This window comes from Perissodus microlepis, chromosome 17 (assembly GCF_051167445.1).
Source record: "Perissodus microlepis isolate ML-2025 ecotype Zambia chromosome 17, ASM5116744v1, whole genome shotgun sequence".
Lineage (NCBI taxonomy): Eukaryota > Metazoa > Chordata > Actinopteri > Cichliformes > Cichlidae > Perissodus > Perissodus microlepis.
Genome location: NC_140477.1, coordinates 8,300,209 through 8,325,721, shown reverse-complemented (window position 1 = coordinate 8,325,721; position 25,513 = coordinate 8,300,209). Strand labels below are relative to the sequence as shown.

At 40.6% G+C, this 25,513-nt stretch overlaps 2 protein-coding genes across 2 annotated transcripts in view; one reads left to right on the top strand and one right to left on the bottom strand.

The window, feature by feature from the left end:
• Positions 1-298: 298 nt before the first annotated feature.
• nampt1 (nicotinamide phosphoribosyltransferase 1) lies at positions 299-21,238 on the bottom strand. The gene is made up of 11 exons (XM_084909664.1): positions 21,090-21,238; positions 14,750-14,906; positions 13,057-13,160; positions 11,763-11,891; positions 6,744-6,902; positions 6,308-6,444; positions 4,558-4,783; positions 4,325-4,444; positions 4,109-4,249; positions 3,812-3,946; positions 299-3,685 (listed from the first exon to the last, which is right to left on the bottom strand). The coding sequence occupies exons 1-11, from the start codon at positions 21,141-21,143 to the stop codon at positions 3,572-3,574; spliced, it is 1,476 nt and encodes a 491-aa protein (XP_084765790.1). The 5' UTR covers positions 21,144-21,238; the 3' UTR covers positions 299-3,571.
• A 1,542-nt stretch (positions 21,239-22,780) lies between these two features.
• Positions 22,781-25,513, top strand: part of gsap (gamma-secretase activating protein) — a 52,563-nt gene continuing 49,830 nt past the window's right edge. The window contains exons 1-4 of the mRNA XM_084910347.1: positions 22,781-23,095; positions 23,756-23,826; positions 25,197-25,253; positions 25,364-25,433. Of these exons, the coding sequence (XP_084766473.1) occupies positions 23,008-23,095; positions 23,756-23,826; positions 25,197-25,253; positions 25,364-25,433 (286 nt within the window). The 5' untranslated portion in view covers positions 22,781-23,007. The remainder of the gene's footprint in view (positions 23,096-23,755; positions 23,827-25,196; positions 25,254-25,363; positions 25,434-25,513) is intronic.

Genomic DNA, 25,513 nt, shown 5'->3' with positions numbered 1-25,513 from the left:
GCAAGTATTTTGTAACGCTGCCATCAAATTCAGTGAACGTGACGAGCCAATACTTTTCCTAAAATGGTATATTTGCTCATTTTTAAACATGTGATGTGTTTTCTGTGTTCTTCTGTGAATAAAAAGCGGCTCTATAAGATTTCATATTCACTACTTTGTGTTTCTATGTACATGTCACACAGCCTCCCAGCTGTTTCTGCATTAGGGCTGTTAAGTCGTTTCGGAGGCACTTGTTGGAAAGGCCAACGCTATCAATGGAAGAATAAAAAGGAGGCGCGATAAATGAAGCACTTCAAACTGACAGGGTGGCATCTTTAATCAATGTATTGTTGACAACATAGCATGTTATGTTAGTTAAAATATCATTTGTGCTGGGAGAGAATTTGGAACAATCAACATATACATACAAGTAAAACAACAACAACAGAGAGAGGAAAAAAAAAAAAAAAAATAGTATCCACAAACACTTTCATTCATTACACGCACACACAGAGCACTCCCACCGGACCACACGCCCACACAAACAGAAGCTAAAAGCTCGACAGTCGCACTGCTAGGTCTGTCAAGCAGTTTTGGATATTCTTCTGTTGGTACAAAAATGATCGTTTTGACAAAAATAATAATTTCATCAAGTGTGGTCGTCTCCCCTAACTTGCCCTCTCCACTTTCAGTCAAACTACTTGTTTTTATGTACAAGTGAGAAGGCAGTATGGCCGCATCAGTTGTAAATAAGGATATTTACCGCTAGATTTCTGGCATATTATTGGTTTTGTTTTTTTTTTTCCTTTGTCATACAAAATAATATCTCTCTGAGGTAAGAACCGAGACAGTATCAAAATAGTAAAATGAAAATTTTACTGAATGTAAAAGGACTACAGGTTCATTATTTGCTGGATGACATATGACCTCACGGATAACAGCAGCGGGAAGAAGGAAAAAAACAAAACAAAACAGGAAGATTGAATAACGGTCCGATGTTGTATCAGTGTGTGATTTGCTCAGCTTGTCTGTGTTTGAGCGCGATGGCTCTGAGCCAGTGGAGAGGAATGGGAGTTGGTGACATCACAGGCGTTATCAAGGTTGGTTACATGGGGGGGGGGGGGCAGGGTCAGTGTCTGTGAGGAAACCTTCAAGAAAGAAAAAAAAAAAAAAAAAAAAAAAAAAAAAAAAAAAAGGAGGTCGCTGATGCTCTAATAGCTCCGGTGAGGCTACTGCGGCTCTGTGGAGCTCCCAGAGGGCGTAGCGTGTGAAGTTATGAATGTGAAGCAGCTGAGTGTCTGAAGAGCGGGAATAATCAGGGAGTAAATTACCACCTGGAGGCTTTAAAGTTTAAACAAGACAGCCTACAGCCGGGGCAGCAGCTCTGTGAGAGTGCCTTTGAGCCTGAATTACCAGAACGCTCACGATTACAGTGTCATGTGATTACGACTAAATCAACCCCGTGGAAGGAATCACAAATGGCAGTCCACAAACCCGAGAGCTTCAAATGTAATCCTTTTGGTGGCGCTACGTGAATTATGAGGAGCACCAAAGGATTTATCTCCTGTGGACTGTACTGAGATAAGTCACTCTGGTACTTTCACAACTTGGCGACTGCTATTAAAAAAACGCAACTTTCTTTGTCCTGTGATGTCACCAGCTCCTAGCGCTCTACTAGAAAAATCCCTTCACTCTGAAAAAGGCCAACTCAGGAAATGACACCCACCACAATCTGGCTAAGATGCTCTGAATGGAAAGTTGATCAACTCCGAAAGGCATTAGCAAGCGAAACCCCCATTTACACCAGGGCAATAAATCCAAACCATTCCTCCCCTTCAAAAGTTAAGGCAGTGATACTAAGGGGAAATGCTTTTCTGACCAGCAACTATGCTCCACTGACTACCAATGCATGACTGGTGCATGTTAGTGTCAGAAAGTACTCTCGCTTTTTTAATTTTTTTTTATTTATAAACCTCTTGGTTGCCAAAAAGTTAAACTAACTCTCCACTAGACTGTCACAACGTCTCCTTTCAGAATAAAAGGCCGGGAAGAATGTTGTTTTATTCCCACGACAAACAAGCACATTTGCAGAAAAAGGAATAGCACACAGTCGTTTAAAGGAAGAAAACGTCTCTCTCACCCCCCCCCCCACACACACTCACATTCACACACACAAAGACATCAGAACCAACACTGAACAAACATCTCAGCCAAGGCGCCACATATATGCACGTCATCTTTCAGAAACACATAGAGTTTTTGTCCTCTTCATTCCAGTGAAGACGATTTCTGCAATGTATATTTTTTTCACATCAACTCTTGGTCTGATTAACAGCAAAGAGTGGCCATTCACCATCATGAAGACCTAATCCAAAAAAAAAACCCCACTCGTTAAAGTTCAGTGGGAACCATCTAATCTCTGGGCCCTTTTAATTTCCGATTGATTTAAATGTCTATTACTGAATGATTATTTGAATGTAATCAAACCTGAATCTGAAAAATCAATGAGAATTACAAAGAAAGAAAAAAAAAGTGATTTATTAAGCCCCGTCTTCCTCCATTTGTGATTTTTGTGGTGTGATTTGGATTGTGGATCAAACCTTCATGATGGGAACGCGCTGTGGGCAACATAACAGTAAGTAAATGATCAGATATACCTCCAGAGATGCACCAATAATTTTGTGGTGGGACAGTGGGAGTACTTGACTTAAATATTGGCCTATTGTAATTAGTTTTGTTTATTTATTGTAACTACTAAAAAGCAAGAACTGTGGGGGAAATTAACCTTTCATTACTCGTGCTCCAAGTCCGAGCGTTCATGATTTTTCCTTAAGTCCAAGTGTAATCGGTGCATTGTGATATACCGTGATCGTTTTCTTTCTTCACATAAAAGACAACGCTAAGTAGATTCAGACATGTATTTTTTTTTCTAAACAGTTCTGTACAGGATACATGGAGAATGTTAACTCGTGTGGGTGTGGCTTCCGCCAGGTTCTTTCTCACTCATCTCAGGTTCATTCGGCACGCGGCCGTCGAAATGCTCATTCAAAAAACCTACAATCATCTCAAGCGCCCTCGCGCGTGTGGCGTCACGGGAAAAGGTCTGTCGCCACGCCTCCTACCAGCAGCCGGACCAACATATTCATTAAGCTGCAATGTAGCCGGCCTATCAGTGCAACGCGCTGGTGATCAACTTAGGGCAGTAGCACAAGGATTTGAATGGTCTAACATCACAATCACAACTTCTCTCACATCTTTTTCTTTTGCTCACAACAACACATTTTCCTTCTGTCTCCCACCCCTACCCCCCGACTCTAAAGGGCTTTGTCACTGATCTGAGGCATTTTTTAAAGTTTCCCCACTCGGCTGGAGAACAGAGGGTGAAAATTCAGGAATTTTAAGGAAATCTGGAGTTTTTAGGGACATACTGAGGGATTCTCAGGCTTCAAAAGTGGGGTCTATCAACAGTGCACACTACCTCCATTCTCTAAGGTGACAATGGAAGCCTACAGGTGAAAGATTGAAAGGAAAAGGATATTTTTTTTGGAGGGTGGGGGGTTTGGATATTATGTGGGGATTAGCAGGACTGCACTCAGTGCAGCAGCTCTTCAAGCTCGCTCTCTTTGAGCTTAGCATTGTCTCTGACTTCGTCAAATGTGTACGTCTTCACAATCTTCCCATTACGAAAGACAGTGTGCAACAGGTCCTGGAGGAAAGAGTAAAGACAAAACAACAACAACAAAAAAGTGAGAACGGCAGTGTTCGTATGAAATTAAATTACATGTGAACAATCAAAACAATTGAGTAAAGAAAAGGGTTTGTGTGAACTCACCACGCCATACTCCTCCAGATCGCCCTTGCCCTCCTCCAGAGTGACAAAGTCTCCGCTCTGGGTCCGGTGTAGAGACAGACGACCTTTCTTCGACCTCTTGTTGGGGTCTGCCACCGGATCCTTGAACACGTTCACCTGAGATACAGCACAAAAAGATCTATGTCACACTAAAACAGAAAGGACATCCCTGAAAAGTCTGTCTGGGATCATGGATGAATAAATAAAGATTTCCACAAAGTGCACTTAAACAGCTACAAAGCCACCTAACAAATGTAGACCCATTCACCCGGTCCTCACCCCTAGTCCGTTAGTGACCACGTAGCTGCATTTGAATGAGCAGTTGAGCAGATCTCTGGTCAGTTTCTGCAGCAGAGCCCCTCCGGACCCGAAGGTAATGTTCTCAATGGACCATCTGTGTTGCTTCATTCCCTCCACAATCTGGGAAACAAATACACACAATCAAACCTTGCTGCTGCCTTCAAACTTTGAACATCTGGCGCCATGTGCCTGTACCTCTTGCAGTGTGTTGATATCCACTCCATCTCCTTGTATGACTCTAATGTAAGGAGGGAGAACCTTGAACCCTTTAGAGTTCTCCTTTGGTGCAAACTTCTTCCCTAGAATCTCCAAAACCTGTAAACAGTCAAAGAAGAGAGGATGGAGGAGGAGGTACAGAGAGGAAAAGTTGAGTTTCCTGGCTGGGTTAAAGACTATAAATGAAAGTAAAGCTGTTTGTGTGACCGCACCTTCAAAACCGTATCGAGCGGGTTTCCTGAGTCTGGTCGAACGACGAGCGGGGCGTCTGCGCTGCGCATCTCGATGAGCGCCCGCAGGTCTTCTCCCCAAATCTTCTCGCAGGCGTTGTAGATGTCGTAGCTGTCGCTGACTATGGACACAGGCACGCTGGGAAACTGCTTGATGATGTGCTCGAAGGCATCTTTTTCATGGTCTTTCCCCCACGCTGTGATGGTACTGCAGAGAGAATGGCAGAGCTATTAAATATCCATCTGAAGAAGAGTAAGACAGGAAAGACCAAACACAGTGATCGAGTGATAATGTCCCAGAGTGTCCAGAAGAGGGCGCTGCACTCCAGGTTTTAGTCTAAGACGAGCCCAAATATGATCTTACAGGTACTGTACAACAGCTGTGTGTACTTCTGATGCTGGCGTTCTTCTGCATCGCCTAGCATCACCAGTGTAGAGTCAGACAAGGAGAAAAAGGTAATAGAACCCACACAGAGCTCCTGATGAATACATCAAATATTAATGTTAATGCATCACGCACCATGATAATAAGGTAAGGTAAATGGAAAAGTGCAGAAAAACATGAAGATCTGGACTTTAGGCTTATTAGGTCTTGGACAGCAGATGCTTGTAATGATCATGTTGCTTTGTTTTAAGGATTTGGTGCTCTCTCCATTGTGTTGTTCCAGAATCCAACTTGGCCCTGAAGATAATTTTAGTTTTATTGCCTGCAGCTCCTGAGCTTCTTGGCACAACCCCAATACATGAAATGTGTGCAGTGTGCACACACACTGCTGGCACTGATTTCTTCAAACTAAGGGTGACACACCTTTTCTCTAAAAATCAACCCTCCCTTTTCCTCTGGAATATCACTGCGACTCCTCCCACCGAGGAGGTAGAAACGAAACCGATTTCAGGAGGGAGGCCATTGCATAACAGTTGCTATAACAACTCCAGCCACTATCCCACAATGCACTGGTTTGGGGAAGAAGGGTGCGCTGGTGCAGCAGTAACAGCGCTGGCGGCCAGTAGGAAGCTGCTGTGTGTGTGCGCATGAGAGCGAAACAGAAAGGGAGAGGTGTCTGTAAGCAGGATAAATGGAGAGAGATGTGCGCCGGGGCAGCAGCCAATCAAAACTCTCACTTCCAGTTAATCACAGCACCATTCACCGAATGAAATAGATGAACCAGATAATGACTGCGAGGGTGACCAAGCACAAGTCAGGAGAGAAAATTAACACCATCATGAGCCAAATGTTGAATAAATATTCACTCTGGCTGACAAACATCTCTACATCAACAGCTTTGGCACATAATTAGGTGTTATTTGAAGCGAGTTTCCTTCTCTGTGGATGAAAAGCTGGATTTCAGAGCGGGCTCTTGGCCAAACTGTGCACCATTTCATCAAAAGCAGCAATACAGATGAAGACAGCTGAGATTTTCCAAGAGAACAGGTGAATGTGTGGCCTAAATGCAGATAATTAAAACTGTGTGCAGTAATTTAGCAACCTGCATGAGCTGCTTAAAGTTTGTGCAAATCTTTGGAGTCCCTTGAAAGCAGTGTTTCTCAGACACCCGTCATTACATGGAGTCTGGAAGTAAATCTCTGTAAACTGTGCGGTCGTATCTGCAATAAAACACAGCTCAGAACGGTACACTGCACAGACAAATATTCCATCTCTAAGCAGGAACATAAAGTCCTTTACAGATTAACACTAAATAAATAAGGCCAGTAAAGTAAAGCGTGGGTGTACCTGTGCTCGGCAGCGGGCACTGAGAAGCCTGGCACAGGGTCCTTGGTGCCATAGTACTTCTTAATGACGCCGATGCCAGCGACTGTGTCTGTGCCCTTGAAGTTAACCAGATGGGCGGAGGCTCCTATGCCAGCAGTCTGTGAATAAAGAGGATAGGGTGGGGGTTAGGGACCTTGAAGTGCTGTAAACAACCTTAAAGTGGAAATAATATGTTTCCCCTTATTTTCTCATTTATAGATTTGCAATTGCAGATGCTCTTTGATGGCTTTGAGCAGAGAAGCCCCGCCCACCTCCTGTTCAAACCTTGCGTTTGCAAGGGATAGCAAAATGTGGACTAGACCAAGTCTTAATTTTCTTTGTTTTTGAAATCTCTGATGAGCTTTAATGTCCTTGTCCTTAAATTAACCAGATTTAAATCCTTTAGCTTTCTCCATACCTCTTGTGAGGACACGCCTCTGTATCCGAAGTCATGTAGTTTATACTCCAGCCCCTCCAAATTCCCCGAAGTCTCTAAGAGGTACTTGGCAAGGATCTTCTTTTGCTCTCTAGAGTTGGTCGCCACAGTGATGGGATACCAGATCTGAACCAGGATGGTCTGATGGAGAAAGAAAAGGAGAGTTCAGTTCACTTTACTGGATATTTATAACTTTTTCAGGGTGTCATTATGCTCCGAGTTTTTCCACGTGCATTTATTATAGCAAACAATCAGGTTATCGGACTAAATATTCATAACAGTTAATGGTAAGCAAAAAAGAAAAAAGCAAGCATAGTCAATTTTTTTTCCCCTGCAGGCAACAGACCGGTGAATGTCTGGCCCAATTCTTCTGCTTTCCCAATATTTAAATGGTACTAAAACCCAAAACTAACAGGCTCAGAGGGATCACAGCGGCCTGCTCATTCACCAAAGACAAACTCTGGGAAAAGTACATTCCTTGTTGCTTCATGTCAACTCTGGACCACAGTCAATGACTTTAATATGAAAACAAGTGGCTTATCTGTACTCTCCACCACCTGGGAAATTTTAGGAATACATAGTTCCTGCAGTCTGAAGCATAGAGCGTGATTCTGTGAAGATCTGCCAGTCAGTGTTTTGCCCTCGCTTTCTAAAGCTCTCCTCCTTGTAAATTCAAAATCCATTTTGTCAAAGCAATCATCAGATTTAAGCTGCGGTAAGAACAGATGATGCAGAAAGTTTGATAGAAAGAGAAACCTGTGGAATATGGTGACAAGAGGATTATGAACAAGAGCGCTAAACTAACACTATGTAACCGCATACTGCGATTTAAACATTTCATGTTAGGAATGACAACCAAGTACTATGCTATGTAGGCTGAACCTCATTAACAGCAGATAAAGACACCAAGCAAGACTAAAACTCTAAATATAACTAAGGCTATAAAAATTCTCTGTTTACCCAGCTCACACTCTTTGTGCCTCCTAACACTATGCTGTGTGTTTCTACCTTATAACACTGAGCAGGTCACATGCATCCTCAGCCTAATTATAATTCCATAATATGGACTCATGTGACTGCCAAAGAAAGTCCAAAGTCCATGCGTACGTACACAGACATGCATTTGTAAGGCTATCTCTGCGAGGACATTTAGACCCCGACCCTGTCCTTTAATGCTAATGCTAGCCTTAACCTTTAAAACGAGTCTCAGCACTTAAATAGCTCTTGTAGGGGTTTCAGGAAGACCAAAATATCCCCACTCTCCACCTCTGGAACTCATGTCTTCATAGAGGTACACATAAAGCTTGAGCTGTAAATTTCTTACAATAAAACAAAAACTCTGTGCGCATGTGCGTGTTTGTTTCCTTGTCCGCAAACTCATCCTCGACTATAAGCAGTTGAGCAACCAAACTTTGCACAGGCCGCTGAAAGTTCTTATTTATATCACACATTATCATGTCCTTTTGTTGCCTAGAAGGAACAGGTTAAAATGACCCACTGGTAGCTTTTATGCACTTATAACACTGTTTAAAAGAACCGTATCATTTTTTATTTCACAACAGTGACATCTAATTTATATCTTAGAAGTTATGCATGAGATTTTATGATGTCAAGATGGCATTGTGTTGCATGGCAACAGGCTTAATCACCCTGTTTTGAGCCTTTATACACATATTATACCTTATAAAAGCATCTTATGTCATTTTTATCTACAAAAGCCAAATGATACACACCTAGCGGGGTGCTAAAATGCCTGTTTTTAATCATACAAACGCCATCTTTTTTGCAACTTTTTTCACTGTGATTAAGAGTATCGGTTTGCCAACTGCACAAACAGATCAAACAACACTGTAGCATGGGCATGTAGTAGTTATAACCAATTCTACAGTTGTGTGTAACAGATTAAGTACAGTGTAAGCATTGTTACACTGCAATTTTTCTATCATTGTCATTGTCAGGCGACAGTTTGTAAAGGATACTTTCTGCCACGGTAAAATGGAGGGGCAGTAAAAGCAACACTAAGAAGGAATGCACACCCTACACACAACAACAACAACACAACTACTCTGTCAATGTCCCAGAACAAAATGGACGGCGATAAGGAACCACAGAGCGGGATGAGAATGGGGAAGGTAATGGCAAAAAATAAATAAATAAAAAGGACAAGAAAGCAATAGAGAAGAAAGGGGGAAAAAATTATGTGACAAAGAAGAAAATGAGAAAAGCGAAACAAGAAGGGACAGCAAGAGTGAAAGGGAAAGAGATAAATAGAGTATGACCTAGTGACGCAGCTCAAGGACACCAGTCTGTGGCTAATTTTACTTCACAGCCATGAAGAATGACCCCCCGTGTGTGTCTGTTTATGTGTGTATTTAAATCAACCAGAGAAACTTACCAAGTGTGTGTATAAATGGGTTTGTGGACGTGTCGTCACAGTGCTCTTGGCTGTAGGTGACCTCCAAGTACTATGCCATTACAGAGTCGAGAGTGTGCGCGTCACATAATAGCTCCAAATGCAGACCACTTTCAGGATACATTAGACTTTCTGAACATACTAATGTGCTGGTAAGTGTGTGCATATAGATTATAAAAAGCTTTTTTGCATCAACAGACATAAACAAAAGAATGCCGTTTCTGATTAATCACGGCGTGATTCATTTGTAGGAGCAGTCAAACGTGATATTTATGAACTGGTTTGACATGGTGAAAAAGAAAAAGAAACAGCAGGAGACAAGACAGCAGTCAGAAGAACAGAAAGTGAAAGTGAAGTGCAAGAAAGTGCTTGTTCTGCCGAGTCATTGAGGACAGCCTGTTCATGCAGCATTAAGTTCATGATAATCCTGATCTCAGAGTCACACTGTGGATCAGCTCAGTGTAAAAATGTAGTACTCAAACTACCAGAATAAAGTCACTCAAATCTACTTAACTTTCTCTGGAATTTTATGTGAATTATTTGTGAAACCTACAGTTTGGTTACAAGATATTTGCTAAATATGCTTATTTGTTAGATGGAAATAGTGACATCATTCTTCTGTGTAGTAAAAAAATAAAACTAAAGCCAATTAGATCATCGTAGAACAAATAGTAGAATCAGGAAAAGCACAGGTAGTCTGGCTGTGAACAAAGGTAAAATATGACATCATTACAAGACAAAATCAAATATGATATAATCTCAAAAAACTAGAACTTCCCTGCTATTTAAAAGCTTCTTCACTGACTTTGGGAAAGTCAATGACCTGCAAACATTAGCTAATGAATGGAGTCCGCAAATCAACAAGCTTTCACCGCCAACAAACACTGAACAGAAAGACAAGATAGCATTTTGCCAGAAACAACTTTAGCCAGGGAGTAAGCTAAGATGATCTAGCCAGCTGCTACATTTACAAACTAGCAATACTGCTATTAGCTATAAGATAGCTAATATTAGGTTAAGGTTTTATACAATGAATCTCATCTAATCAGATGGGTGACTAACACTGGGAAAACTACAGCAGTGGGGTATTCAACACCTACAGGCGCCATGCTTTACTTCTGAGGGTCACAACAGCCCCCTCCCCATCATCTTTTTTAGTAGCAAAAAATAATCTAATCTAAAAAACCTAGCAGTAGCTTGCTAGCCACCTAGCTATAACTAGGGCTAACCACATCAATAATTTCCACATTAATGCCCCAAGGCTAACTTTAGCTTTCTTGCTAACAATACTACTAGATAAAATACTAAGTGACCATAGTTCCATGATACTAAGTCATGAAGCAAAAAGTCATGTTCATTTTGGACAGCAATAAATTCTGTAAATATACAAAGCAATAATACCATTCTACAGTCAATGAATAATACCCAAAAGTGATGCAGGCCTGGCTATCCAGCTAGCTCTAACTGAACTAGACACCATATATCTGACATCGGTAGATTTGTTTTGAAGATATAAATAATCACATTAACAGTATATGCTCAGGTTATTCTGTTGAGGTGCAGCATATCAGTTCATGGCAGTCTTGTATAGTCTCGAGTGGAGCTAGCTCCTCAACCTGACCTTTAAATAAAAGGGATCATGCATTATGTTGTAGTTAATGAGTTTAAAATGGGCTGGTAGGTGGCTTTTGCATACCTTTTACAGAGCCACCAAAGTGGTATCAATATTTTCACTGTGGTCTCAACAAAGAAGCAATTAAGTGTATTTTTCAGAACCACTGAGCCGTTTTAGTCTGCAGCATACAAAACTCAATTTACACTTCTTTTTTTGGTGTCAAAGAAGTGTAAGTGTACAACAATGACCATATGAGCCTATTACTACTACATTCTTTGACTACTCAATGAAATCTCTACTCTGAATGACTTAACAGTGTCTTGAATGTAAAATAACATTCTTAGAATAATTTCCGAAAGAAAGGGTTTGATAAAAGGCAACAAGTAAGGATTTTCCTGCCACTATCCTTTTGCTGCAGTTGTAACACGAGTATGTCTCCAAGTGGGTATTAAGCTATAAACTATGGCAGAATTGCAACTCAGTGAGATTTAAGAAATCATGAAGTGTCGCAGGGCATGCTGCCAAACTAAATTGATTATGGCTTTTATAAAACTATTACCTCTCTATTGTAATAAATGGGACCTAAACGTTGCCAATGTCTTCCTTCTTCTATTAATTATCAAATAACCATTAAATGGTATTGCTAACCCAGCAATGTAGTTTTAGTAGCAATGTGATGAGCACATAAAACATTTCACTGCTATTTGAGGGCACAGGGGTATGAAATTTACGAGGGCTTTTAACTTGATAGAGCTCTTCCAGTAGTTACACTGTGAAGGGGTTCTCCTGTGATTTAGCATTACACTGAAAAGCAACAGAACCCCACAAGACAGATTTAAACAACAGTCAAAATTCTGTTTTTTGTTATAGATTACACATAAAAAGTACACATCAAATCCATAAATGAATAAAACATGTCATGTCAGGGCCCTCTCAGATCCCACCCTGACCCGTGTCCATGAACCAAACATACCTCCACCCAGTTAGTGAGCCAGTAGCATTCAGGGTCTGTGCTCTCCACTGTGAACAAAACATTGCCTCGAGGAATGACACTCCCCTCTGGCACCGCCTTGATTTCAATGGGCAGGTGTCCGTTGTATTTCTGTAAACACAAAGAAATGCACACAAATATATATAAGGTTACCAGCATCACTTTCCTGGATATATTAACAGATTTATATCTAAGCTATGGCAAAAGATTTTCAGAGGTAAGCCATTTACTTGGAGGGAAAAGTAAATTAAAGGGAAGTATTATATTCATTTCCATAGTTTTAAATTGTCGATTAGGTTTGCATAATTCAGTTTAAATAAAACAAACAAACAAAAAAGAAAAAAAAAAACAAACAAATTCCATCGAGGACATAACATAACAGTAAGGTACACATTTCTATCAGAAAAAACAAAAGCCAAAAAACTGTACTTTTGGTTGCCTGAGGTAGTGCTGTACTTGGCTCAGGACTATATTTTAATTGCTGTTAGAGTGGAATCTGTAAAGTAGGTTCTTACTATTTTTGTTTATTTGTTAGTAGACTTTAGACTTTTCTTTGCGTCTGTTAAACCTAACACCTTCTACACACAAATAATACATTATCCAGTGAAATGAACAATGTATTAACATTACAGACACAGAGAAGATTTAATGTTTGCTTCCTAGCAACAACATTAACGATATTATTTTATTATTAGCCGTAGCCACTACTTTGACTAACTGATAATTGCTAATAGTTAGATGGCTAAGGCTAACACGTACCATTCAAATTAACTATTTAATAGATAAATGTTGTTGAAACTGATGCTTTACTGACCCCTCAGAATTCCTCATATAGTGCTGCTAGTGAGGGGGAGGGACTGAGTGTGTGTTCCTGTTGGTCTGGTACTGTGATGTGTGTCAACCGGAGGAGAACATGACAGTTTTGCATCTGTACTGCTGCAAACGAGCATCTGATAGAGGCGTCCTTTTTAGTAATGATTTTTTTTAAACAACTCTAGTTTTTAATTATAAAAAAATTGCCTTAAAACAGTTTTCTAGCAACACACCAAATCTCCTGGTGACCTCTACCTTCTCTGATACACGACACATCAACACCACAGTGTTTCATGTGGTAACATTACGATGTGCTTGTTTACATGTACACACAGTTTTTTCCTTAATAAACCATTTCCTGAAACAGTCTGTATTGTTTAGGAAACCTGTCTACAAATATACCTATAAAAAATGTTTCATCATATAGGAAAAAAGACACAAAAACCTTTCAGTAATCTCTTACCTCCAAAATATAAGTCCACCCCTTCTCATTAAAAACATCATCCTGGAAGTGTTCCCTGTAGACCTCCTTCGCCTCTTGAATCTTCTCTGGAGTCACTACTTTTCCTGGAGAGCAGGAAGTAGGTGGGGAATAAGGGAGGAAGCGGGAGACAGTACAGACAAAGGTTGGTGAAACAAACACCGCAGCACTGGTGTGCTTCTCTACTGTCCACCACGATAATCAAGTTTGAAGCTGCTGAGAAGGCATCTTTGTTCGGAAAACATGTGACACCAACTACATCCTTGTCTCATTTCAAGTCTGACTAGTTTCTAGTTCATGGAAACTATTAAACACAGCATACCACAGATGGGAAAGGATCTCTAAGGGGATACTGTGGTTTATTAGGAAATGCAAAAGAAAGGTCTGACAGTCTGAGAAATAAAAAAAAAGTGTTACATTTGTGTGCAATCATTTTTATCGATATTTATAAAATCATGAAGTGTAAGTGGAGCTAGCTGCTTTCTTTTGTTTCTAGATTTTATACTAAGCTACTTTCATGTAACCCTCTTTCAACAATGCATTATCGGGTTAAATTCTCTGAATGGTGAGGTTTTCTTGTAGCTTTGGGTAAACAGAGGTTCTGTTTTTTTTACTTTCACTTGCTCATGAAATTAGTTCGGTTAGAGGATCGAGGATGCATCGCTGGTAGATGGCCTAATCGCTGTGCTCCGAACGACGCTCTGCCGAGCCAGCTTTTCTCCCTTGGACAGCGAAAGAGCAGCTGTGCTTTTGTCCTCTCCGTCTCTGTTCTCTGTTATCCGTGGCACTCTCTCCACACCTCTGTTACCACACCATGAAATCCGCTTAACAGACATGAGGGAGATGCATTCTTTCGACACTCTCTCTTGCCCTCTCTTTTGCCTCTCAGGACGTGAGCGTCAGCGTTAATCATCTTGAGTTAATTAGGGCATAAAGTGTTTTGGGCTTATTTCAGGCTGGTCTTGTTTTCTCATTTCTTTCCCAACCTGGATTCTTTTGTGGTATGTTTGTTTTGTACGGCCTAATCAATGTGAAGCAGCACGCTGCAGCCTTGCTGTTTTTCAAATGAATAGAAGAACTGTTGCTGCAGGACTCGATAGAAACCACCTGCCCTGCTGAAGTGTCCTTCAGCAAAGCAATGACTTTGAAAAGCCTTAGGCACACTGCTCTGCAACTTTCCCTGTATGCTGACCTTGCCCTGTAGAGGGAAGGCCAAAACAATAGAGTGCTCCCACAGGGACCAATCAAGTACTGTAAAAGGCCCTCCAAAGTCTGGATGTCGACTTTTTCAGCTACACTTAATTTTTTTTATTAACCAGTAAAAATCTTTCGCCTGACTAGAGACTGAGGCTTGCTGGACCACAGCAAAATAGTGGTTGTGTAAACTGCATTCACAGAACTAGAACCATAACATCATGTGCACAGCTGGTTCAAAATGCTTCCATGTCTTGGTTATGTGATTTAAGTATTGAACTGTTATACAAACCCTTACTTAATTTAAGTAGACTGGAAGCACTTCTATTTACGCAAACATCACAACGCGGTGGCTGCATGTGACCAGACTCCCTCCCATCTGTGTTTATTTGCCATTGAGAAGCTTGGACTTAGTTGCAAGGTCATGTTGACTCGTTTAGTCTGGCTACAGAGCTTTTACTTAAACAAAAGCCAAACTTACCTTTTAGATATTTGTGCAGGATGTACTGTAGGCCATAAAAGACAGTTTTGTCATATTTGACTTTTCTGTTTTTGCTGGGGTCTGTCCTCTTCTCGCGGCACTCGAAGTAAGAGTACACTTTACTCGTGTTGGGGGGGTACTGTTTATAATGCGTTACCTGCCAAAACAGAGCACAAGACAAATTAGACTGGCCACAAACAATGACTAACCAGTTTAACCGGGTTAGGAGAAAACTAAAACAAGAGCAGTCTGATACCGCATACCTCTGCCACAGCTGAAAATTCCCTAGACACCATGCATGAATAAATTTCTGGATCCAGGAACACTAAGAAAACATCTCCAATTTATCTTATTTCAGTCTGAAATACATAGGTGAAGGTGTACTCACTTCTAAGTTGAGTCAAACCCCATCCAAACGTGATCACTAACTACTTTATTTTTTATTTAGTATGCATGTGTTAACATGCCAGCTGTGCAAAATGACTCATCTAGATTTTATCATTAGTGTCAAGAGGCAATGGGCCTGTACTGTAGCCCAGTTTCACAATGTATCTTGTACATTTTGCACTGTACAATACTGCACAAGCCCACCATTCGAAGGAACTGATTTTATCTCAATGTGTTTTAAGATTGTGCAAAATATTTAGTGTACCCGGAATTTGGACCAACGCAATATGACCAACACCCTGCTTGATTTCAGGGCGTCGATGGGATTTCAAAGGAAAATTGCAGCATTTTCAAACTGAAAAAACAACTTATCTTCCACAGAAATGAAGAAATCCCATAGAATCAATAACTTGTTACCAAATAAACACATTTTCACAACTTATTTGTGATTGCATGAAACATTTCAGTTCATCAAAGTGTTTCAATGTCACGCATTAAAAAAAAAAAAAAAAAAAAAAAAAAAAAAAAAAAAAATCACATTCAGGGAGAAAGAAGTCGAATTTGTCTCTCACACATACGCATTTTCTCTATAAAACAGTTGTTTGGAGCTTTATGTGCACTTCTAGTGAAAATTGAATCCCCAGTGTCTGCAATCAAGTCAACAGCTTAAGGCAAGTCCAGACATGTTTCAATAACAGACTCTACTATCATACCCATATGATACAGTCTCACAAAAAGGAGACGATACATAGTCAGTGGTAGCCATCAGTCATTAATTAAATCCCTAAATGAGCTAATGGATTTCCAGAGTGCACTAAAGGTTTAACTCCTAACAGCAACGCTCCTACCACAACTGAAGTGCACTTACATTTAGAAATTATATTCCTGCCTCATCATGTGTCACACAAGAACCTAATGTGTACACAGTCAAAGTACAAGTCACAGTACAAGCAAGAGTCATTTATTATTGTTAGACATTAGACTCCGATCAAACATACCTAGAGACCGGCTGGTGATCGCCTTGGTAAACACTAGTCACCAAGGAAAAATAAGTACTCAATGACCAGTTGGCGAGTTGTTGCTATGAAACTGATTGCTAAGGCCCAGTCACAAAAACCCATAGACAGTGCAGACTCAGTGGTAGCCTTCAGTTGCTAGGGAAAAGTTTGATTGCTGACAGGTTGGCAAGTGATTGCAGTAGGCCGTTTGCTTTCGCTAGGATGTGAAATTGATTCACAAAGGAGTTTACAGCGCTGCACCCAAAAAAAACCTTGCGATGGTTTTGGTCACTAACAGCTTGCGTGCAGTTTGTACGCTGACTTTTCTGAAAACACTAACTACTTGATAAGCATTAGTGAAACTCTAAAAGAATGTTCTCCATTTCCAGTTTGACTCCCACTTTTTCCAAGTTTGGTGGTTCTTTATCTTGATCATTAATATGCAAAGGGTCATGACCATGACCAAACAACATCTGGCAACACAGAAGAGCTAATTCGTCAAGCCAGGACTACAATCTATTCACACCTACAGGCCAGTGGCCACTCTTTCAGTGATGAGGATGTACACATCCTGGACACGGAGGAATGCTGGTTTGAGCGCGGAGTCAAGGAGGCCATTTACGTGAAAAGAAAAAGGCTATCTCTGAACATCTTTCGCCATCTTACAACGCTGTGATTGCAGCCATTCCCCAACTCTCTGTGAATGATACTCGTGGCTATTGATCAGTGGTTGTTGATCAATGGTGATGACAATATCCATATAAAAGGTCAAGAACTGACCTCACAGCCCATTGTTCATTCATTGGGCTAGTTTCAGTCAACATGCTAATACACTCTTTAAAAGTTTGGGGAAACCTGCAGTCAGCTGAGACTGAAGATGTCACTCGGATGAGTGACAAAATGTTTCTCCCACTGAAAACGCTACATCCAGAAGAAGAGAATCAACTTTTCGGGCGTTCCTTACCCGGATTACTGAGCATGCATCAAGACATTAAATATACAGTAAGATACAAAACTTCTTGATACCCACATTGAGTATAGATGAGATAAATGTCAATGAACCACTCAGTTACTCTGACCCCCATATGTGTCCTTTCCTCTGGGCTTTTGAGGACTCAAAATAGAGTCAAGACACTTAACATGACACTGAGTACAACCACGTGTGTACATATTCACTGGCACCCACTGTATACACACACAAACACACAACCAATGCTTTAGAATGGCAAAACTAATCACAGTTTCAAAGCACGAGCAGTACGTCCAATATTATTAAATGTCAGCAGAGGACACACATGAATATTTGATTATAAAACATCCATCTATTGTAACATGAACCTAATTACGACAAACAAGACCAACGACTGAGTTACACAATTCAGTTTTACAGTAACAGTATCAGTAATGGAAGGAGGTGCATGTAGTGGTAGAACCACAGAGTGCCATCACTTATCAGTACCTCTTAACTCTAAGGAGATGTTTGTTAAGTAAATCATACTATTTTCATATATGAATAACTGGTAAGCAGGCTCTGGGTTCATAAATTTGAGGATATGATATTTTGAGTACTCATTATACAATGACAAGCTTATTCAGTCTGGGTTTTGTACTGAAAAAACTGATCAGACACAAACGCAACTGACGTAAGGTTTGGGGTTTGTCATCTGCTTCCTCTTTTTCCTTCCTTCCTCCTTTAAAACCCTGATGATACTGAGCTAACTGAGGGTGTAATGATTCCAGGATACTTAAAATCAAAAACACCAAACATATACACTGACGCTGATCGTCTATGACAGCGCAGAAAGTTAATGCAATGTCAGTAATTTTCTCACACACAAGTTGCCATCTATAAACATCAAGTAATTCCTCCTTTGCTCTTTCGAGACTGGGAAGGAGATGATGAAGGCAGCCTTGTGAAAACGCTTGGACGTTTCACAAAAGTTCCTTAAATCTATTACCACAACCTTTTCCATCATCACCACGCGTGAAATGCAGTACATGCAGGGCACTGTCCCATTACCTGAAGTTAAGAGTTCAATTCAAAGACAAATAATAGAACAACACATACTGACAGTTCAGTTAGTCTGCTCCCAAAGATAAAATCCAACTCTGCAACACTGGGCTTGATCACCTCTCTGTAGTGGCACGTGAAACAGTTCTCTGTTGAAGTGGCTTTTCAGCTTGCAGCCAGTTTTCAAAGACGCAAACAACACATGCAGTTGGTCTGTCCAATCACGGGACAAAAGACACGCTGGAGAACCAGGTGAAAGGTATCAACAATTCTGATTAGGAAATATGAAGCAGGAAGTGCCGGGTAAAGCCGGACAGTAGGACCCGAACTTTCAAAATAAGAGCAAGGGGATGCATTAAAAAAAAAAAAAGAAAGAAGTGCTATAATGAAACCCCAGATACTTTAATGTAAGACCCTGGATCCCTGCTTACTTTCTCACCACCATTCACTCTGGATTTAAGGGTCAGAAGAGTGTAATATGCAAATGTGGTCACATGGTGACAAACTAATGTGGCTTTTCTTGTGCTAATAATAGAACACAATATAACTCCTCCCTGTCGAACATGCAGAGATTTTTTGAATGCTTCCAGACAATAGGCCGGCGTGCCTTTGGGACAGAGAGTTTGCTTTTGAATTCAAGCACACAAAACACTAAGGTGCTCAGGTGGAGTTTGTTTTTATGTCCTGTGTGTGCCTTCAGTTGTTCTGAGAGACCACCGAGCATTTCTTTGAATTAACCTTTCTCTTGTGGTCATGCACGGCCAAGCTACACATACAAGGTAAAGCTGGGTGACAGGTGTTGCAACACAAGTAAAACTTGCCTGCACTGCAGTGAGGAGACATTTATCTGTACTGTCATTTGTCAGGCATTTGCTGCTTCTCCCTGGGCTTTAACTATCACTACTTGACTGAAAACATGACTTCTAACACAATGCTGTGCTTTACTTTGAGCACACTTTGTTGCTACCTAACAAAAACATCTGTAGCCTTCTTCTATTTGATATTATGCAGCTCTTCGTGAGCTTTCTTAAGTTACAAGGAAAAACTGTTTTCTATGAATGGAAATGTGTGTCGGCTGTATTCTGATTTTTGACATTGTGGTGAAGCGGAGCAGAAAATGCTGGGTCTTTGTTTAAAATCTACTTTTTGCTTTCCAATAACTTGAATAAAGTTGGATCAATGAAATATGAGCTCTGTGGGAGGATTTAATGGACTTGATGTAATTGTTGCATCAGGAAATATCCGATACTCTAGACTGAGTTTCCCTGTAGATGTCTCATAAAGGGGTTAACTACATATGCCCTTTATTAAGGTAGTCAATCCAGATACTTTAGACTTAGTTTAAAATGAAAGGAGGTGCCAGAAAGCTAAGACTTTATAGAAACCACTCAACACGAAACCGCCACCTCTTCCAAAGGGATGTTTCTGCTCATAAAAAACACAAAAAAAACCCAAAAACACCCACACTATATAATATACATATACATCCACTTAACACTAGTCAGCAGTGGTACTGGCTGTTCATCGATAATCCCAATCGATCAATACTTCTAGAATCAGGTATACGCTTACTTTCATTTTTTCTATAGTGAAAGTTAAACTGTAATGAAACCAAAACCACTCATTTGGATGAAATGAAAGGTAAGGTGTGACTGTATTTACACACCGACGGGAGATTTTGCAGGTATTTAAGTGAAGATTTTTTTTATTTCCTTAGTAAAAAAATTATGATATGGCAATGCAGCTGATATATATGGGTACAGAACATGAAATGTTGAAGTAAAACTGAACAGCACACTTAAGAGATATGCTGTAGGCAAATTAAACCACACTAACATTAGTATATTTCTGACATTTTATAGCTAAAAGGATTTTTTTTTAATGAAAACACACCTCTTTGGGTTTTTTCCTGTATAAAATGAATATGGCAGAAAAGCCAGGCTCGCAAAAGACAGAATGTTAATCAGAGATTCACACAGTGGTAGTAAATGAAACACATTTTAACAAGTGATAACACAATGAAAGTACATCCATGTACACACACATTTAAGATGTTAGTTTGTATCATTAGACTACATTACCAAGTTTTTTGTTCATTCACTCAACTGGTGTACAGCTCTGATCTCAGTCTGAGCCTAGGTTTTAGTCGAGGTACTTGGGCTTCCTGCCTATCATCAGCATCACCGAATTGCTGAATGGTGTCATGTGGCAGTTGACCTGGCAGCCGTCCAGGCAACCACTTGCTACGTGAGCTTAAACAATACTCTAAGATCATTTGTCCTCTGTTTATATTGTTGGTTATCAGCGGGTTGTTTCTTGTCGTTAGCCAGTGTATAAACCCTTACAACCCTCACCCACTGCCAAACATCACAAACCCGCTTTGAAAGTCTAGCTGCCTTGTGATTCCTTTTTAACTTTCGTTTTTGTTTTCTCGTAAGTCATGAATTGCATTATGAGTGGTGCGAGCTAGCCCTATAGTGGCTAACACGACGTCGAGCTAGTGTGACTGAGCTTTTGCCCATGTGCAGTTCATACAGCACTTGCTAGCTAGGGGCTAATACTAGCTTTTTTTTAATATCAATACCCTTCATCTCTCTCTTGCGCTCCCTATGCGCTAGCTAGCTAACTCAGCTAGCTGCGGACCACTATCACTAGCAATCCGAGGGGGGGGGGGCTGGTATGGTAATAGCGATCTTACATGAAATCTAGGGGAAAAAAGGATGCCTGCATTGTGAATGTGGTACACCGTCTCTGTTGTACCAGCCCTCTTCTCCCTCCCCCAACTAATTTGGCCTGCGGTGAACCGATGGATACCGGCCACACAGAACAGTGTGATGGCCTTGGGACTGATGATGAAACCACCTTGACTTTGTCAATTTTCACTCTTAACGACTCTCCCTTCACCTAATGCCTCGTTCGCCCGAGACCATCACGGGTACCGTACCTTGTATGAATCGGTCGCTAGCAATATGTTGAAGTCGGTGTCTCTGTGCTCCATCTTTTCCCTCCTTGGTTGTGAGTCGCAGCTGTCAGTAGGTTGTGTTACGCGCCGTGCTGCCGGAGACTCTCCAGCCTTGTGTGTAGCCTGGAAGGGGGAAGGACGGGCATAGAGAACGGGCGGGGGAAGGGGCGGGGACTCGGGGGCGGGCGCATACGTCACACCGAAACTCCGACGTTCGTCGTGTATATCCGGAATCACTCGGCTAGATTGCGCGTTGAGCGCTCTTACATGCAGTTCTCAAGATGAGCAGATGAGGGCAGTATTGGCCATCAAATACAGCTCCAACATAAGCTTTTGGACCTGCACCGTTGCTTGATTTATTGATTGATTTATTGTAGGAATTCGAGTAAATCTTAATTAAAGACCCTGCACGTGAAAATATTTTAATTCATAAACCCAGTGTACAGAACATCACATACTAGATTCTTTCACCTGTAAGAATAGTAATGGTGAAAGTTGTCTCACCTTCAACAGGTGAAAGTAAAAAGGCAGGTCAATGTTGGATAGTGACGAACACCATGCACATTTAACGTGAAGAAGCAAAAGTGAGTGAAAACACCTAGAATACCTCTGTGGAATTAGTGATGTGGAAATCACAACAGCACATTAACTGTACACAGAAGTCTGGTTTCAGAAGATGATTGATTTATTCCCCTTATTAGGCAGATGCTCATTATTTTTAATCTTCTGAATAGGTCTAGATATCACTAACGTAAAGATTGTTTTGTTATGTTTTTAGAAGATGATACAAAGGTAGAAACACATTTTTTTTCCGATTTATCTTGATATCAAAAAAATGGTTATCAAAAAAATGTGTTGTACCTGCTCTTTTCCCACCTTTTGTCTTTTTTTTCACTTGAACTTTATTCTCCCTATAGGCTGATATGAGCTCTTTTTAGTTTAATTTACCCCTTTTATCACTTTGCTGTACAGCTGTTCGAGGTTATAAGAAACCATAAAAACTCATTCATGGGTTAATGATGATGATCACCAGTAGGTCTTGAGGTATTTCAAATATTAATTTCATTCAGTTTAAAAAAATGAAGGAATGAGATGGTCTTTGAGAAGTTTCTATAAGCATAAATACACCAAATACATCTATTTCGAGTTTATGGGCGGTTTTAAGTTTTAAAATAATCATCAAAAAGATGGACCTAGAGAATATTAAAATAAAAATAATTCAATTGATTCATAGCTGCATTTTAAAGATCCCCTCCAGCCACGCCTGAAGCCAGAATGTATAAATATTGAACTGTTTTTCATTTTGAAAATTCTAACTACAGGATGCATGGTGTTTCTGATTGTTACAGATTTTCACCACGCCGTTGTTCCTTCCGCTTTCTGTTTTTGGAGTGCAGCGAGCAATTAGTGCTTATACATATTACATTTAACATTAAAACGTTGCCATATTGGATTGAAAATACACGTAAAAAGTCAACCCCGTGGGCTCGAATGTACAGAAAAGCGGACACATGTATGACACACCACTGTGAAGTCCCTTGCTCAGCAGGCTGCCAGCGGCGTGAGAGATTCCAACCCGCCAGACTGATGCTCTCCTCGGCCTATGGCAGCGACATCCCGGCTCTGTGATCCCACTCGAGGGAGGAGCTACCTTTAGACTAACGCGACGTTTCCGCATGTCAATAAAAACTTTGTGAAGTCAAGAGGAAGAGATAGATAGTTAAAGGTAATATTTGTCGGAGTGCTCTACTCTACTTTCAGTTTTCAACTAGTAACAACTTTCGGTCACATGATATGGAGCCTGAGCAGATCCGGGCTGTAATTGCTGCCTCTATTCAAGGGAACTAACTGCAGAGAGTATTTTTATTGGCATAAAAACCAAGGGACAGTAGGAGCAGATATGTTGAGGACACAGCCAAAATTCGACCTGCACAGGGATGTGGTGTCTGATATCCTCAGGAAGGAGGCGTCGGTCTGCAGAGTAGAAGGTGAGGCGTTCAGGTGCTAACGGTCAGCGTCTTTTCGATGACGGCCAGGTTTTAGTTGTTTTCACAGATAAACGAATATCTCACATAAAAGTAGCGGGTTCAAACGAAGTCATGTTCTTCGTTCTTGCTATGCCTTTATCGCAGCTTTACTGTTATAGCCTTTCCCCCCATAGGCAGTTTAGCCTGCAGTGGTAAAGTTCCTGTGATTTGTTTATTACTTCTTCTTTTTTAAAAATTTTGACCACCAGATGGCACTATTTCATCAGTTACCGCACACTTAAATGCAGGGGAGATGAAACAACCACCCGTGTGCTACAGCTCTTAGACTCAGTAACTGGAGCATAACTCAAAACATCAACAGAAAACATCTAAAAAAAAACAAACAAACAAACAGAGAACTTAAAATACATCGTGAAAATAAAATGTTCCATGTTCTTGCTGGATGAAATATATGATAGTGGTTATTTTGTAGACAGTGCATGATGTCTAGTTGGGTTACTTTATATATTTACAGGCCTCTGCTATCAGACACTCATTAGCTTGCGATAACATTCTATTACAGAGGGTAATTCTACTACTTATTTAGTATGTTCTGGATAAGCAGTGGGGTGAGATAATAAAAACAGGCCAGGCAATAAAGTGTGTGTTCTGTGTCTGAAGAATACTCTGGAGCCGTCGACATTCGTATTGTGAATTTTGAAAGAGATGGGGGCATCCTTTACTCATGGAAGGTAAGCCCACAGTGAAGGCATTGCATATTATGTGTTGCACATGTTACATACTTGACACTTTATTACGTATGCTTTAATGGTGCTGAGCTCGACCCCATTTTTGCTTTCGCGAGTGCCTTCATCCAACAAGCTGCTGGAAACATTACTCAGAGATTTTGGTCTGTATTGACACAATTGATGCTAATGGCCCATTTCACCCCATCCCAACAGTGCTCTGTTGAACTAATATCTGGTGACTGGAAGCAGTTTGAGCACAGTGAAGTCATTGTCAAGACAAGGCAAGATGCTTAGGCACAGAGTAAAGCCCTGTATGAATGTGCATGTTTGACTGTGTGAATGAGGCTCCTAGTACAAAGTGCCCTGAGTGCTCAATTAGAATAAAGCAGCTCTATATAAGCTTCAATTCATTTACCAGTACAATTTTTCTGAAATACTCAGACCAGTCTGTCTGACACAAGCAACCACGACACTTTTAAAGTCACTTAAATCAATTTCTTCTTCCTCAGTCTGATGCTTAGTTTGAACTTCAGCAGGTTGCTTTGACCACATCTGCATGCCTACATAAAGTGAATTGCTGCCATGTGATTGGCTAATAAGATATTTGCATTTGCATGTCAAATGCTTTGTCTTGAACTCACCAGATGTCCCATTTGTCAGCTCAGCACACGAAAAATAACACACTGTTACGTGGGTTACCACATCTCTTAAGTGGCTCTTCTGTTAAATACAGCATTTTTATGCATATGTTTAAAAGCTGCTTGTGTCAGTTCTTCATTGAAGTCGTACTAAGTCAGATATTTATATCTCAGAAGTCATTTTTTTAATGGCTCCAACAGTCATCTTCAAATGGAAAATATCCAAAGAATAAAAAGAAATCTAGATTCGTTTTATTTCGCCATGTATCCGCTTGACACATTTAGTACTTTTGTGGAAATCTTGGGCTCCTCGGTAGAATGTAAAATATAATTTTCTGTGTTGAACCGCGCTCCTCTGCACATAAAGTTTTAATGATGGACCCTCCAAGACTGTGTGGGTTTAGGAAGTTAAAGACAGTGTGCAGCCTGCAAAGGGAAAATAATCTCTCTCTTTTTTTTGTAGTGCAGGGTTTGAAATTTTATGCATGCCTGGTTGCACCTTGGGTTTCAGAGCAGACGCCCTTTTATTGAAAACCTTTTGAATGCAAAAATGTGAAAAATGAATCGATGGTTTGAAGCGGGGCAGGTCTTGTCTGGATGATCTGTAGGGTCGGCCATGGCAATAAAGAAGTCAAGGATGACTTTCCGTACATGCTGATGAAATTAAATACTTCTTCTTGGTAGATTAAGATTGTACAATGTAATATTTTAATTAGTGAACTAATGTTCTCATAGGGAGCAACAGGTACCACCAGGATTGGGAAATATGACCTGAACAGCAAGAAGAATAAGGTACTGTGTTTGTGTGTGTGTGTCCCTATATTATTCCATGAAGTTTTGCACACTTTGCAATCATGCACTCATTCTCATGCGACTGTGCGCATGTGTGTTTTCCCCAACAGCTCCTGTACACATTTGACAAGCAGGTGTGTGTCAGCAGCTGTTCCCTGAACAAAGAGGAGACACTGCTGGGTGAGCCTCTGTCTTGTGCAGATAATGAATTATCAGCAACAACACCGGCTTCTTGAACTCAGATCAAGTTTAAATGCCCG